Source organism: Erinaceus europaeus, chromosome 18, assembly GCF_950295315.1.
Source record: "Erinaceus europaeus chromosome 18, mEriEur2.1, whole genome shotgun sequence".
Classification (NCBI taxonomy): domain Eukaryota; kingdom Metazoa; phylum Chordata; class Mammalia; order Eulipotyphla; family Erinaceidae; genus Erinaceus; species Erinaceus europaeus.
In genome coordinates this window covers 74,008,944-74,024,329 of record NC_080179.1, presented here as the reverse complement: position 1 = coordinate 74,024,329, position 15,386 = coordinate 74,008,944, and the positions used below count along the sequence as shown (strand labels likewise).

The 15,386-nt window shown below is 48.9% G+C and overlaps 1 protein-coding gene across 2 annotated transcripts in view; it reads left to right on the top strand.

The window, feature by feature from the left end:
* Window positions 1-3,880: 3,880 nt before the first annotated feature.
* The window catches only part of SAP130 (Sin3A associated protein 130), a 62,778-nt gene continuing 51,272 nt past the window's right edge, over window positions 3,881-15,386 (top strand). For both annotated transcript variants that reach the window (XM_007520889.3, XM_007520886.3), the window contains exons 1-3: window positions 3,881-3,986; window positions 6,017-6,134; window positions 14,401-14,636. In XM_007520889.3, coding sequence (XP_007520951.1) covers window positions 3,915-3,986; window positions 6,017-6,134; window positions 14,401-14,636 — 426 coding nt within the window. In that variant the 5' untranslated portion in view covers window positions 3,881-3,914. The remainder of the gene's footprint in view (window positions 3,987-6,016; window positions 6,135-14,400; window positions 14,637-15,386) is intronic.

Genomic DNA, 15,386 nt, shown 5'->3' with positions numbered 1-15,386 from the left:
ACCACAGCACCAGAGTTTTTTTTTTTTTTCCTCTCTAAAATAATTTATTCACTTATCTATTGGATGAAGACAGAAAGAAATCGAGAGGGGAGAAAGAAAATGGCTGCAGACCTGCTTCGCTGCTTCTGAAGCTTCCTCGCTGACGGTGGGGCCTGGAGGCTCAGGCCTCTGTGCAATGGCGCTGTGTGGACTCCGCCAGGTGAGCCGGCACCTGGCCCCCACTGAACTGTCTTTCAATGTGGTGGGTTTTGTTTTTTTATTCCCTTTTGTTGCCCTTGTTGTTCTTTTATTGTTGTTGCTGTCATCGTTGTTGGATAGGACAGAGAGAAATGGAGAGAGGAGGGGAAGACAGAGAGGGGGAGAGAAAGACAGACACCTGCAGACCTGCTTCACCGCCTGTGAAGTGACTCCCCTGCGGGTGGGGAGCCGGGGGGCTCGAACCGGGATCCTTAAGCCAGTCCTTTGCGCCACGTACGCTTAACCCGCTGTGCTACCGCCCGACTTCCCCAAAACAACAAATATCTACAACTATTGAACTTGACGAAATTCACCAACTACAGCTGAGACATCTACAAAAATACCACAACATCAGGTGGGTGCTCACACATGTGAGACGAAGGGTGGGACTGAAGCCAGTTTCCCCTCTACACGCAGCAGCAGTCAAGGGGACACAATGTTGGCGGCAAGAAAAGGGAATTTAGGACCTTTTAATCCGTGGCCGACAGGGGTGTTACTCTACTGAATCATAGGCAATGGCACACCAAAAAAAAAGCAGGGAGTATTTGTGATCACAAGAAGTCCCATCTGTTGCCAAAACATAAAGGTAATTGGTGACAGCCATCACACCTTTCAGATGTCAAGAGTGCTCTTACCCCCCCCCTACATGTACATATGTATGGTGGGGGTTTCAAACCTGAGTCTCATTCACACACACTACACACACACTACACACACACACACACACACACACACACACACACACACACACACACACACACACACACGGTAGAACAGCCTACTATCCAAGTGAGCTATTTCACTGACCCAGCCAACTGCTTTCAGAGGAAATCTGAGAAGGGGAGAAAGTGAGGCAGGAAAAGGGACTTGAGGTTCGTGCAGGAGTATTTGAAACTGTCCCGGTTGCGTCACTAGCCTTTCCAGCAAGCAGTTATCTTAGGCCGTGTGCCTGCTCAGGGGAGCGGATAGGAGCTCGCTGGGAGTTCCAAGCCTAAAAATCACTGTACAGGAGCGGAGGAGGAGGGGACCCTAACTGCTTTGATCAGGTCTAAATTTTGCTTGAGTGAGTTTTGGCTGAGATTCTTGGCAGGCTGCTGCCAGGGAGGCTGGCACCATGGGTAAAAACCATGGGATTTTTCAAGCATGGGGCCCCCGGTTAGAGCCATGTGCCATAGGTAAGTTCTGATTCTCTATTAACAAATGAACAAATAAAAAATTAAAAAAATTTTTGGCTTTAAACAATTTTTTTTGCATTATCTTTATTTATTGGATAGACAGCCAGAAATTGAGAGGGAAGGGAATGATAGAGAGGGAGAGAGACAGAGCTACTTCACTTGCAAAGCTTTCCCCCTGCAGGTGGGAGACAGACAAATAAAATTTAAAAAATTGGGAGTCGGCGGTAGCGCAGCAGGTAAAGCGCAGGTGGCGCAAAGCGCAAGGACCAGCCCAAGGATCTCGGTTCGAGCCCCCGGCTCCCCTCCTGCAGGGGAGTCGCTTCACAGGCAGTGAAGCAGGTCTGTAGGTGTCTGTCTGTCTCTCCCCCTCTCTGTCTTCCCCTCCTCTCTCCATTTCTCTCTGTCCTATCCAACAATTACGACAACAATAATAACTACAACAATAAAAAGAAACAACAAGGGTAACAAGAGGGAATATATATAAAATTCTTATGGGGCGGTATGGTCGGGCGGTGGGGCATCCGGTTAAGCTGCGCGTATTAACATGCACAAGGACCCAGGTCCGAGCCTTGGATCCCTCCCTGCAAGAGGGAAGCTTCACAAAGGGGTGGAGCAGGCCTGCAGGTGTGACTCTCTCTCTCTCTCTCTCTCTCTCTCTCTCCCTATCATCTCCTCCCTCTCTACTTCTCTGTGTCCTATCAAATAAAATGAAAATGGAAGGAGAATAATAATAATAAAAAAAAGATAAGAAAATGGTCACTGGGAGCAGTGGGTTCGTGTGCGGGCACCGAGCCCCAGCAAGAACCCTGGCGGCAGGAAAGAAAAAATAATCCTGGGGGGTCGGGCGGGAGCGCAGCGGGTTAAGCGCAGGTGGCACAAAGCACAAAGACCGGAGGAAGGATCCCGGTTCGATCCCCCGGCTCCCCACCTGCAGGGGAGTCGCTTCCCAGGCGGTGAAGCAGGTCTGCAGGTGTCCGTCTTTCTCTCCCCCTCTGTCTTCCCCTCCTCTCTCCGTTTCTCTCTGTCCTATCCAACAACGAACAACATCAATAATAATAACTACAACAACAAGGGCAACAAAAGGGAAAATAAATCATCATCATCATCATGATAACAAAGTCCTAAATGCGCCTAAACTCCGACCCTCCACCCTGAAGCGAACTCCACCGCCCCTCCGCTCCGCTCCGCTCGTCTGTCCCGCGGAGAAACACTCTTCCCCGGGCCGGTCCCCCCGCGGAGCTCAGCCCGCCCGAGGCTATCGGCCTCCATGACCCTTCCTCCGCTCCTCGCCGACCCCCGGAAGCTGACAACTGGGCGGTCAGCAGAAGCAAAGGGAGGGCGTGGGCTCCATCATCCTCGCAGAGGCGAAGGGAAAAGGCAGGACCGCGGCTCGGCGGCACAGCCGGGTGCCGGTCGACTGGACGCGCCGCCCAGGTCCGCTACTCGGGGGGGGGGGAACCGCGGACTCCAATTCCCACAGGCCCCCGCGGCTCCGGGGCTGGGGGGGGGGGACACGGGCCAGTCCGCGCTCTCGCTGACGCTGAGCGCTGATTGGCTCTCCTCGTTGGGGGCGGGGTTTCCCTCAGCCAATAGATGGGAGGCTCGTTACGGCGGCGGAAGCGGCGGCGCTAGGCTGAGGGGTAGGGGCCAGAGCGCTCGCGCCCCGGCGGCGGCGGCGGCGGCGGCGGCGGCAGAGGTGGGTCGGGAGCCCCAGGACGTCGTCCCCACGGGCAGAAGGCGCGCGGGAACGAGCTCGAGACGGCGCGGCAGCCACTTGGCGCAGCACCCAGGTAATGGCGGGACGGGCACCCCGGTAAGAAAGGGGAGAAGACGAGGGGGCGGGGCGGCCGAGCTGGGCTGCAGCGTCCGTCCCGCCGCGCGTCCCCGGGGCAGGGCGCCAGTGTCTCATCTCCTGTGACCGGCCTCCTCGGGATCTTTTTTGCGAGGTGGCCACGGCGGTTGAACTCGCTGCAGGGGCCGGGTCTCCTGCGGCAACAAGGGAGCGGCACGGCGCCGGGAGGGGCGGGCTGGTGGGGGCGTGGCGGGAGGGGGCCTCGGCGGGGGACGCTGTGCGGCCGGGCAACGCGGGCGGGCGGGCGGACGGGCGGGCGGCCGGCCCAGGGAGTTTGGCTCCCGGAGCAGTTTAAAGTGACTCTCCACATCCGGGCCCTGCGCCCGCCGCCTGCAGACACCGACGGAGGCCGGGCCTCGCAGCGCCCCGCCCCTCCCGCCGAGGCCGCTCGTCCTCGCCCACCATTGGCTCAGCCCCGGAGGGCGGGGGCGGGCCTGTCGCGGCTCGCGCCTGATTGGCTGGTGGTCGGCGGGAGGGAGGGGCGGGAGCTGGGCGCGCAGCCCGCCGTGGATTGGTGCTGGCGTTTCGGTGACGCGGCCGGCGTGGGGCCAATGGGTGGACGCGGGCGGCAGGGGCTGGTTCTGGGGCGGGGCGGGGCGAGCGGGGTAGGCGGGGCCGGGGCGCTGGTCCTCTCCGCCGCCGCCCCCGAGATGGGCCCCCCGCGGCACCCCCGGGCGGGCGACGGGGAAGCGGGAGGTGCTGGCGGGGAGCGGCGGCTGCAGGTAAAGAGGCACAACGCTGGCTTGTCCTGGGGCGCTGGTGGGGCTGGGAGGGGCAGAGGACTCTTCCCCACCCCACCCCCCAGCCGGAATCCTAGAGACCCCAAGGGTCCCGCAGCCTGCGCTGGCCCGTCTCCGCCGAGGCCTTGGGGTGGTGGTCGTGGGGGGAGGGCTGAGACACCCCTGGAGCTCGGCTGCCCAGGACTCGGTGGCGGTTCCTCGGAGAGGGTGGGGAGGGTCGCAGGCGGTGTGCAGACAGGCAGCAGAGGGTACTTTCCCCGGCATCAGCTCCACGTCGGATTTCTGAGCTTTGGTTTCCTGCCTTCTTCAGGACGAGGCATCTCGATCCCTTCCATCGCGCCCGCGACAGGGCCCACGACCGTGCTGTTTGTTTTCCTCGGTGTGAGGCCCCATTCTCTCTGCTTAAAAGTTGCCAGTGAGCGCACGTGTTGCAGTGCTCAAGGAGCCGGGGTTGAGTCCCCGGTCCCCACCATGGAGGGGGGGGGGTTTGCAAGTGGTGAAGCCGTGCTGCAGGTGTCTCTCGGTCTGTCTGTCTCTCTCTCTCTCTCTTTTATATTTATTTATTTTCCCTTTTGTCGCCCTTGTTGTTTTTCATGGTTTTTGTGGTTATTGTTGTTGTTATTGTCGTCGTCGTTGTTGGATAGGGCAGAGAGAAATAGAGAGAGGAGGGGAAGACAGAGGGTGCAGAAAAAGATGACACCTGCAGACCTGCTTCACCGCCTGTGAAGCGACTCCCCTGCAGGTGGGGAGCCGGGGGCTCGAACCGGGATCCTCACGCCGGTCCCTGCGCTTTGCGCCACGTGCGCTTAACCCGCTGCGCTACCGTCCGACTCCTCTCTGTCTCTCTGTCTCTCTATCTCCCCCTTCCCTCTGGATTTCTAACTGGCTCTATCCAATAGATAGAGATAATAAAAATTTAAAAAAAAACACGTGTTCCAGCGATTCATGCTGTGCATATAGTCGTATGGCTGTTCCACACGCGCCATTGTTTGGGCGTGTGGCCGTCCGCACGTGTTCATGCAGGGTCATAGTTCGCCTTAACCCCTTCGTCCTTAGGTTCGTGCTTGGGCGGCGTGCTCACCCAGCCTGTGCGAGGACGCGGGTCAGGCGCTAGCAGCGCGAGCTTCACGGTGAAGCAGTGGCGGAGTAGGTGTCGCCCCTTCACTGTGTCCCCCCACCCCGTTTCTCTCTGTCCTACCAAGTAAAAGGAGCGAAATCTAAATAGTTTCTGATACTTTGTATCTGTGCTTTTGATTGTAAATTATTGTTTTGGGGGCGTCGGGCGGTGGCGCAGCGGGTTAAGCGCAGGTGGCATAAAGCGCGGGGACCCGCGTATGGATCCCGGTTCGAGCCCCCGGCTCCCCACCTGCAGGGGAGTCGCTTCCCAGGCGGTGAAGCAGGTCTGCAGGTGTCTGTCTTTCTCTCCTCCTCTCTGTCTTCCCCTCCTCTCTCCATTTCTCTCTGTCCTATCCAACAATGACAACATCAATAACAGTAATAACTACTACAATAGGGAGTGAGGTGGTAGCACAGTGGGTTAAGCGCACGTGCTGCAAAGCACAAGGACCGGCGTAAGGATCCCGGTTCGAGCCCCCGCTCCCCACCTGCAGGGGAGTCGCTTCACAGGCGGTGAAGCAGGTCTGCAGGTGTCTGTCTTTCTCTCCTCCTCTCTGTCTTCCCCTCCTCTCTCCATTTCTCTCTGTCCTATCCAACAACGAACAACATCAACAATGGCAATAATAACCACAACGAGGCTACAACAACAAGGGCAACAAAAGGGGGGGAAAATGGCCTCCAGGAGCGGTGGATTCATGGTGCAGGCACCGAGCCCAGCAATAACCCTGGAGGAGGGAAAAAAAAAAATTTAAAAAAATATATATATATTGTTTTAGGTGAACACTGCCATCTTTGCTTTTTAAAGGAAAGAATTCAGTGCTAAAGGTGCATCAGTCTAGTTATTTATTCTCGTCTCAGAGCCTGCTCATGACCCCATGATTGTATGCTTACTGCAGGTGGAGATGAGTTCGCAACAGTTCCCGCGTTTGGGAACCCCTTCCACTGGGCTCAGCCAGGCTCCTTCACAGATGGTGAGCAGCGGCTCCACAGGCTTGATGAGCCCCACTGCTCCAGGTGAGATGTGACGTTCTCCTGCATCACTTTCTGCCTTTAGAGTATCGCTAACTGGGGAGACAGCGCGGTGTTCATGCAAAAGGACCTCCATGCCAGAGAGACAGGAAAAAGAAAAGAAAATAGCCACTTTTCTGGGGAGTCTGGAGGTAGCGCAGTGGGCTAAGCGCAAGTGGTGCAAAGCGCAAGGACCGGTAAGGTTCCTGGTTTGAGCCCCATGCTCCCCACCTGCAGGGGAGTCGCTTCACAGGTGGTGAAGCAGGTCTGCAGGTGTCTGTCTTTCTCTCCCCCTCTCTGTCTTCCCCTCCTCCCTCCATTTCTCTCTGTCCTATCCAACAACACCCCCATCAGTGACAACAACAATAACTATAACAATAAAACAAGGGTAACAAAAGGAAGTAAATATAAAAGAACTACAATAATAAAACAAGAGAATAAATTTAAAAAAGAATGTAGCCACTTCTGATTTCAAGCATAGCAGATTTCTTCTGGGATTTTCAGATACTGAATTTAAAGAAATACTATAACTCATGTTAAACAGGGCTGTTACTGTTTCAATCATTTTCTCTGCATGCACTACAGTATATGTGGAAATTTTTTAGACTTCTTTATTGGGGAATTAGTGGTTTACAGTTGACAGTAAAATACAGTAAGTTGTACATGCATAACATTTCCCAATTTTCCATATAACAGTTCAACCCCCACTAGGTCCTCTGCCTTCATGCGTCAGGACCTGAACCCTCTCCCCACCCCAGAGTTTTCTACTTTGGTGCTATACACCGACTCCAGTCCAAGTTCTGCTTGGTGTTTTCACTTCTGATCTTGTTTTTTAACTTGTCTATAAGTGAGATCATCCCATATTCATCCTTTTGTTTCTGAATTATCTCACTTAATATGATTTCTTCAAGCTACGTCCAAAATGAGGTAAAGAAGGTGAAATCACCATTTTAAAAAAATATTTATCACTCTGCATCATGAATCCACTGCTCCTGGAAGCCACTTTCCCCCCTTTTGTTCTTTTCTTTTCTTAATTTAAGATGGATGTGGTGCCGGGGTCCTCAGCCCTGCATAAAGTATGTATGCTACTAGATGAACTAACTGTCTCTTGGCCCCAAGGCTTTTTTTTAAGCTCATCAATGCATTGTCATTTAAATAAGGCCCTGAGTTACATAGTACTGTCTGGAGGGAGCCCAGAGTTATGTAAGGAAAATAGGTAAAGAGCACAGATTACTTGAATGAGGACCCAAGTTCAAGCCCCTGGTCCCCATTTACAGCTGGGGAAGCTTCATGAATAGTGCTGCAAGCCAGTCTGTCTCTCTCCCTCTGTTACCCTTTCACAGGTCCTCTCTATTTCTGTCTCTACCAGAAAAAAAGACAGGATAAAAGGGGAGAAGAGATGTCTACTGGGAAAGGTGGATTCATTGGGCAGGTATCTAACCCCAGTTGATAGCCCTGGTGGCAAAATAAAATAACATGTAAAGCTACATGAAACAGACTGTTGTGATAGTAGCGTGAAAATAGAAACATCAGAACAAAGTAGAAGATTCAGAAATAGACCCATATAATAAATGGTCAGTTGTTTTTTGACAAAATTACATAAATGATTCAACAGAGGATCGATAATCTTTTTCAACAAAATTTACGTGAACACCAGAATAAGGAAGAATGAACCTTGACTTTTACCTTCGTTGTAAGTAAAAATTAAATCAAAGTAAATTACAGTAAATTAAATCAAAGTATATTTTTGACCTAAGTGTACATGTTAAAAATTTTTAAAAGAGGGACCTGAGCAATGCCACACCTGGTTAAGCGCACACAGTAAAAAGCACAAGGACCAGTGCAAGGATCCTGGTTCAAGCCTCTGGCTCCCATCTGCAGGAGGTTCGCTTCACAAGCAGTGAAGCAGGTCTGCAGGTGTCTGTCTTCCCCTCCTCTCTCAGTTTCTCTCTGTCCTATACAAAAAAAAAAAAAATTTTTTTTTAATGTCTGTAGGAGCAGTGGGTTCATCGAGCAGGCACCGAGCCCAAGTGATAACCCTGGAAACAAAAATTAAATTAAATTGAAAGTTTTAAAGTAGAAATGCTTCCTGACTTCTGGGCAAACTAGAATTGCATAGACCACAAAAAGCAGTGATTATCAAAGAAGCAGCTGATATATTGTATGTCATGAAGATTAAAGTTAAATGCTTTTCAAAAGATCAGTAGAAAAATGAAGCCACAAAAGAAATGTGTGATATGAGGGCCAGGCGCTATCACAGCAGGTTAAGGGCACATGGTGCAAAGTGCAAGGACTGGGACTGGCGTAAAAAATATGTGATCGATGTTTCGTCCAAGGACTTACATCTTAAATGTATAAGGAACTCCCCCTCTTTTTTTTTTTTTTCTTTTTACCCACCAGGTTATAGCTGGGGCTTGGTGTCTGTATGACTCCATTATTCCTGTTCACTTTTTTTAATTTTTATTTTATTTTAATTATAAAAGGTGAGACAGAGAAGCAGAGAAAAACGCCATGCTGTTCCATTGCACATGAAGCTCACCTTTGTGGGCATCCAGGACATCAAACTGGCTCTCCTTTCCTAGGTCCTTGCTTGTGATAATAAGCACCCTTTACTACGATGTCCCCCACACCACACGATTTTTTTATTATTATTATAATTATTTTCCCTTTTGTTGCCCTTATATTTTATTGTTGTTGTAGTTATTATTGATGTTGTTGTTGGATAGGACAGAGAGAAATGGAGAGAGGAGGGGAAGACAGAGAGAGGGGAGAGAAAGACAGACACCTGCAGACCTGCTTCACCGCCTGTGAAGCGACTCCCCTGCAGGTGGGGAGCCGGGGACTCGAACCGGGATCCTTACGCCAGTCCCTGCGCTTTGTGCCACCTCTGCTTAACCCACTGTGCTACCGCCCGACTCCCACGATTTATTTTTTAATGAGCAAAATATTTGAATATACACTTCACCAAAGATGCTTTCCGAATGCCAAACAAGCACATAGAAGGTGCTTGACTCCGGATTGTGCTACTTTGCTGTGTGCGCCACCTAGGCTACGGCCCTGCCCCCAGCACATTGCGTTGAAGGCAGCTTTGGTGTTGTGAACGTTTCTCTCTTTCTCTGTCTCAAAGAGAGAGGGAGGGGCTCGACATTATTACTAGAACAATGCAAGTTAAAAATCACAGTGTAGGCAATCGGGCAGTGGTGCAGCGGGTTAAGTGCACATGGTGCAAAGCGAAAGGACCAGTGTTAAGGATCCCGGTTCGAGCCCCTGCCTCCCCACCTGCAGGGAAGTCGCTTCACAAGAAGTGAAGCAGGTCTGCAGGTGTCTATCTTTCTCTCCCCCTCTGTCTTCCCCTCCTCTCTCCATTTCTCTCTGTCCTACCCAACAACAACGACATCAATAACCACAACAATGTTAAACAACAAGGGCAACAAAAGGGAAATAAAATTTTTTTTTTTAAATCACAGTGTGGAGCAGGGCTAGATAGAATAACAGTTATGCAAAGAGACTCTCATGCTGTGGCTCCATATTTCCAGGTTCAATCCCCCACACCACTATAAGCCAGAGCTGAGCAGTGCTCTGGTTAAAAAAAGGGGGGGCGGGGGAGTTCGGCAGTAGCGCAGCGTGTTAAGTGCACGTGGCACAAAGCGCAGGGACCAGCTTAAAGATGCTGGTTCGAGCCCCCGGCTCCTCACCTGCAGGGGAGTCACTTCACAGGCGGTGAAGCAGGTCTGCAGGTGTCTGTCTTTCTGTCCCCCTCCTCTCTCCATTTCTCTCTGTCCTATCCAACAACAACAGCATAAATAACAACAATAATAACCACAACAATAAAACAATAAGGGCAACAAAAAGGAATAAATAAAGATTAAAAAAAAAAAGGAAAAGAAAAGAAAGGAAAAAGCCACAGTGTGATTGCTGTGCATCCTCTTGAACAGTAATAATAGTTTTGATGTGGTCATAGAGCACGTAGAACTCAGGTCATCGGGAATACAAAGTGAGCCAGTTCAGAAAGCAGTTTGATCATATCTTAGAAAATGAACCGTGAGGGCAGGGGTATTGCGGAATGGTTATGCAAAGAGACTTTCATACCTGAGGCTCTCAAGTCCCAGGTTCAATCCCCCACACCGCCATAAGCCAGAGCTGAGCCGTGCTCTGGTAAAAAAAAGAAGAAGAAGAAAATGAAACGTGAACTTCGCATAGAGCTCAGCAATCTCAAGGATTGTGATTGTCCCTGACACTTACCCAGGCTGGATGAAGGCACAAACAGACTTGACTTTGCTGTTAATACGAGCTTTATTAGTAATAGCGGTAAACTAGAATGGGCTCAGTCTGTGAACTGGTGGCAGAATAAACAGGATTTGGTTTATGCGGCTGGGGGGCTAGCATAATGGTTATGCAAAAATCCTTTTGTGCCCGTCACCGAAGGTTCCAGGTTCAGTCCCCAGCAATATCATAAGCCAGAGCTGAGCAAGAGCTCTGGTTTAAAAAAAAAAAAATTAATGAATAAATAAACTTGGTTTAACCATGCAATAGAATACTACTCACAAAACAGAGTTAACAGACCTAGTGTATACAGTGGATGAATCTCCAAATAATAAGAATAAACTAAGAGGGGAGTCGGGCGGTGGCGCAACGGGTTCCAAGCGCACATGGCGCAAAGCGCAAGGACCTGAATAAGGATCCCCGTTCAACCCCCCCCCCCACTCCCCACCTGCAGGGGAGTCGCTTCACAGCAGGTGTCTATCTCTCTCCCTCTCTGCCTTCCCCTCCTCTCTCCATTTCTCTCTGTCCTGTCCAACAAAGATGACATCTATAACAACAATAATAATAACTACAACAACAACAAAAAGACAACAAGGGCAACAAAAAGGAAAATAAATTAAATAAAATTTTTTAAATAAAAAAAAAAAAGAAGAATAACCTAAGAGAAAGAAGTCTCATAAAGGGCCACAAGTTGTATGATTCCATTTGTATGAAATTCCAGAAAAGACAAAAAGTATAATTATAGAAAGCAGGTCAGTGGTTTTTAGAGGAGTAAGAATAGGAGGAAGGGAATTGAATCCAAATAAATGAACTTGTTACAGTAATAAAAATGTTAAATACCATGACTGTGTGGTTACAGTGCTGTGTTACTTTGCGAGGCTTTTGTTTAATCATGTACAAAGAAGTAGTGCACTTTTTATGTAAATTGTAGCCCAGTAAATCTGATAAACTAAAAGCAAACAAAAGATGCTAACATAAATACAAAAGAATGTGCAAATGCCTATGATCCAGGAAACTTTGTCCTGTGTCTTCAAAAGCCTCTTTATCTCAATCTGAGAGAGAGGGAGAGGGAGAGGGAGAGGTCTTGATAGTTGACCCAGTCGTGCTGCTTCTAGGTGGTTGGTGACAGTGTTTAAAAAGAACAGCCATTTTGTGTATGTAGCTTCTAATCTCAACAGAGTGTTTTGTTTATATATGTATCTATTATTTACTGGATAGAGAGAAATTGAGAGGGAAAGGGGAGTTATAGAGAGAGTAAGCAAGACACCTGCAGCCCTGCTTCACTGCTAGTAAAGCTTCTCCCCTGCAGGTGGGGACTGGGGGTTTCAGCCAGGTTCACTGCACAGTATTCTGCTGGTTATAAGAAAAGTCATACATTTTTGCATAGAAAACAATGTCATGACTTTTTTTTTAAATTTATTGAGGGGTTAGTGGTTTACAGTCAACAGTAAAATACAATAGTTTGTACATGTGTAAAATTTCCCAGTTTTCCACATAACAACACAACCCCCACTAGGACCTGTGCCACCGTGTTCCCAGACCTGGACCCTCCCCCCTCACACACCCCCCCCCCCCCCCCGAGTCTCTTGCTTTGGTGCGATACACCAACTCCAGTCCAGGTTCGCCTTTGTGTTTTCTCTTCTTATCTTGCTTTTCAACTTCTGTCCATGAGTTTATCATCCCATATTCATCTTTTTGCCTTTATTTCTTTATTTTTTTATTGCCTTTTATTTACTGGGTAGAGACAGCCAGAAATCAAGAGGGAAGGGAGTGATAGAGAGGGAGAGACAGAGAGACACCTGCAGCAACACTTCTTCACCACTTGCAAAGCTTTCCCCTCGCAGGTGGGGACTGGGGGCTCGAACCTGGGTCCTTGTGCACTGTAATGTGTGCACTCAACCAGGTGCGCCACCACCGGGCCCCCATCCTTTTGGTTCTAACTTACCTCACTGCATGATTCTTTTTGTGCTCCACCCAAGATGGGATGGATTAACCATTTTTATTTATTTATTTATTTTATTTTTACCAGAGCACTGCTCAGCTCTGGTTTATGGTGGTGTGGGGGATTGAACCTGGGACTTCAGAGCCTCAAGCATGAGAGTCTTTTTGTCTAATCATTATGCTATCTACTCTCACCCTAATGCATTATTTTTAATAGCTGAGTGGTATTCCCCTGTATATATACACCACAACTTGCTCAGCCACTCATCTGTTGTTGGAGACCTGGGTTGCTTCCAGGTTTTGGCTATTACAAATTGTGCTGCTGTGGACATAGTTATACACAGATCTGTTTGGATGGGTGTTTTTGGTTCCTTAGGATCTATCCCCAGGAGAAGAATTACAGGGTCATAGGGTAGGTCCACTTTTACCTTTCAGAGTTTTTCAGACTGCTCTCCACAGGAGTTTGTCTTGGCTTTTCTGACAACCCAATATATTATGAAATGGCCCCTTCCCTAGGAGGAATGCTACACATATTCACAAGAGCACATATTCAAGGAGACTACTACTATTGAGAATAGTAAAAAAACAAACAAACAAAAAAAACTGAAAAAGATATAAATGCCTATGAACAGGGCAATTGATAATTTGTGGCTTACTCACTTAGTGACAGCATGCCAGATATCTTTCAGAATGAGCGAGCCACTGCAACTTGCAACAACATAGAAACGGGTGATGGGTATGAAACAAGCAAGACACAACAGTAGGGACAGGTAGTGCTGCACTTACTAGAGTGTATGTTACCATGCACAAGTGCCTGGGATCACGCCCGTGTTCATACCTGCAGGGGAGTAAGCTTCAAAATTAGTGAAGTAGTGCCGCAGGTGACTGTCTTTCTCTCTCCCTCTTTAAAAAATTTTGAAGATTTTTTTAAAAGTTTAATTTTATTTATTTGATAGGACAGAGAAAACTTGAGGCAGGGCATGGTAAATAGGGAGAGAGAGAGAGAGAGAGAGACAGACCTGCAGCACTGTTTCACCACTAATGAGGCTTCCCCTCTGCCACTAGGGCCTGGAGGTTTCAGACAGGTGTGCCACCATCCAGCCCTTTCTCTCTCTACATGTCTCTCTTCCCCTGTCTTTTAAAGACTTTCTATTAAATTTTATTTATTTATGCCTCCAGGGTTATTGCTGGGGCCAGTGCCTGCACCATGAATACACTGCTCCTGGAGGCCATTTTTCCCCCTTTTGCTGCCCTTGTTGTGGTTATTGTTGTTGTTGATGTCGTTCATTGTTGAATAGGACAGAGAGAAATGGAGAGAGGAGGGGAAGACAGAGAGGGGGAGAGAAAGACAGACACCTGCAGACCTGCTTCACCGCCTCTGAGGCCATTCCCCTGCAGGTGGGGAGCCGGGGGCTCAAACCGGGATCCTTATGTGGGTCCTTGGCGCTTTGCGCCATGTGTGCTTAACCTGCTACGCTACTGCCTTACTCCCTATTTATTTATTTATGAGAAAGAAAGAGAAGGAGGCATTGTCTTTCACAAAAAGAACATTCATGTTCATAAAACACCTAGTGGCTCATGGTCCGTATTCAGGTGATAATCTCTCCGCTGTAACTAGTTGTGACTTCACCAAACACTGCATACAGCCGCCACTATTTTCCTGGCCGCTGCCCAGCCCATCAAACTTACATTCTAGCTAAGAAAATCTCAGAAGGGAGACGGGGGTATAATTCAGTGGTATGGTCCCTCCCTTACATGCAAGAGCCCTGGGTGTGATAACTGGCACCACATGAGAGCTAGAAAGACAAAATAAATAGAACTCCGTGCACAGTAGAGAATGTCCTCCCCACCCTCAGCTGCCCCCCTTACACACACACACACACACACACACACACACACACACCTAGGCGCCCTCGCCAGTACCACATAAAAAAGTGAAAAGAGAGAATGTCACAGGAAACAAGTCAGCCCTGAAACTTAAGTGCAGGTGCTGTTTTTGTAAGTGCCACTGTAGTAAGTGAGGCTGGAAAGATATAACGTGTTGTTTTGCCCTTAATGTCCTTCCTAGTCAATGATGAATCTGGTCGAGATACTGAAGCCGCTGCCAGGGAGCACGTGGGTTCGAGTAGCTCCCTCCAGACCCGGGAAGAGAAGCAAGAGCCAGTTGTGGTCAGGCCCTATCCACAGGTGCAGATGCTGTCAACACACCACGCCGTGGCATCAGGCACACCGGTTACAGTCACGGCCCCACCAGCACATCTGACGCCAGCAGTGCCACTGTCGTTCTCGGAGGGACTTATGAAGGTAATGAAGAAGTTTGAAATGCCGCACATTCAACCGCAGCTAAAGACTGGCTCATATTCCTGCCAGCTTTTCTGTTTCTTTTTTTCTTTTTTTTTTTTTACAGAGTCTCAAGACTGTATGCCAGGATAGTTATTTGATTTTTCCTTTTGACCTGTGAGTTCAGCTCTCCTGTGTACCTCAGAGTTGGCTCTTCTGCAGTGCCTAGTATTACGCCGCATCACAAAATCTTTTCTAGAATCCAGATGCAGTTTACAGGCGTGCTAAGTCAGGTTTTTTATTTTATTTTGTTTTTGTTTTCGTTTTCTTTATGGGGGGGTTAGTGGTTTACAGTCAATAGTAAAATACAGTAGTTTGTACATGTGTAGTATTTCTGTTTTCCACATAACAATTCAACCCCCTCTAGGTCTTCCTCTGCCATCGTGTTCCGGGAACTAAGTCAGTTTATCTCGGAATAACTTTCTTTTCCAAGACATCCTTTTACTAGCTAATTTGGGGTTTAGGGAGAATATTGCCTTGTGTATAACCTTGTGGTGATGTTTCAGTTGCTGGGAGTTTTATTTACTTCTGTCCAAATTTGGGAGGCAACATTGTCTAGAAGAAAAGAGAACATGGGCTTTGGGCCAGACAGATCTGGGCTTTCTTCCCAGTCCTAGTTTTTATTGTCTGTGGCTTTGAGCAAGTCGCTCAGCCTTACTGTGTTTCCTCGTCTGTAAAATGGAAGTGCTGAGACTTCAATGGAGAAATTGTGAT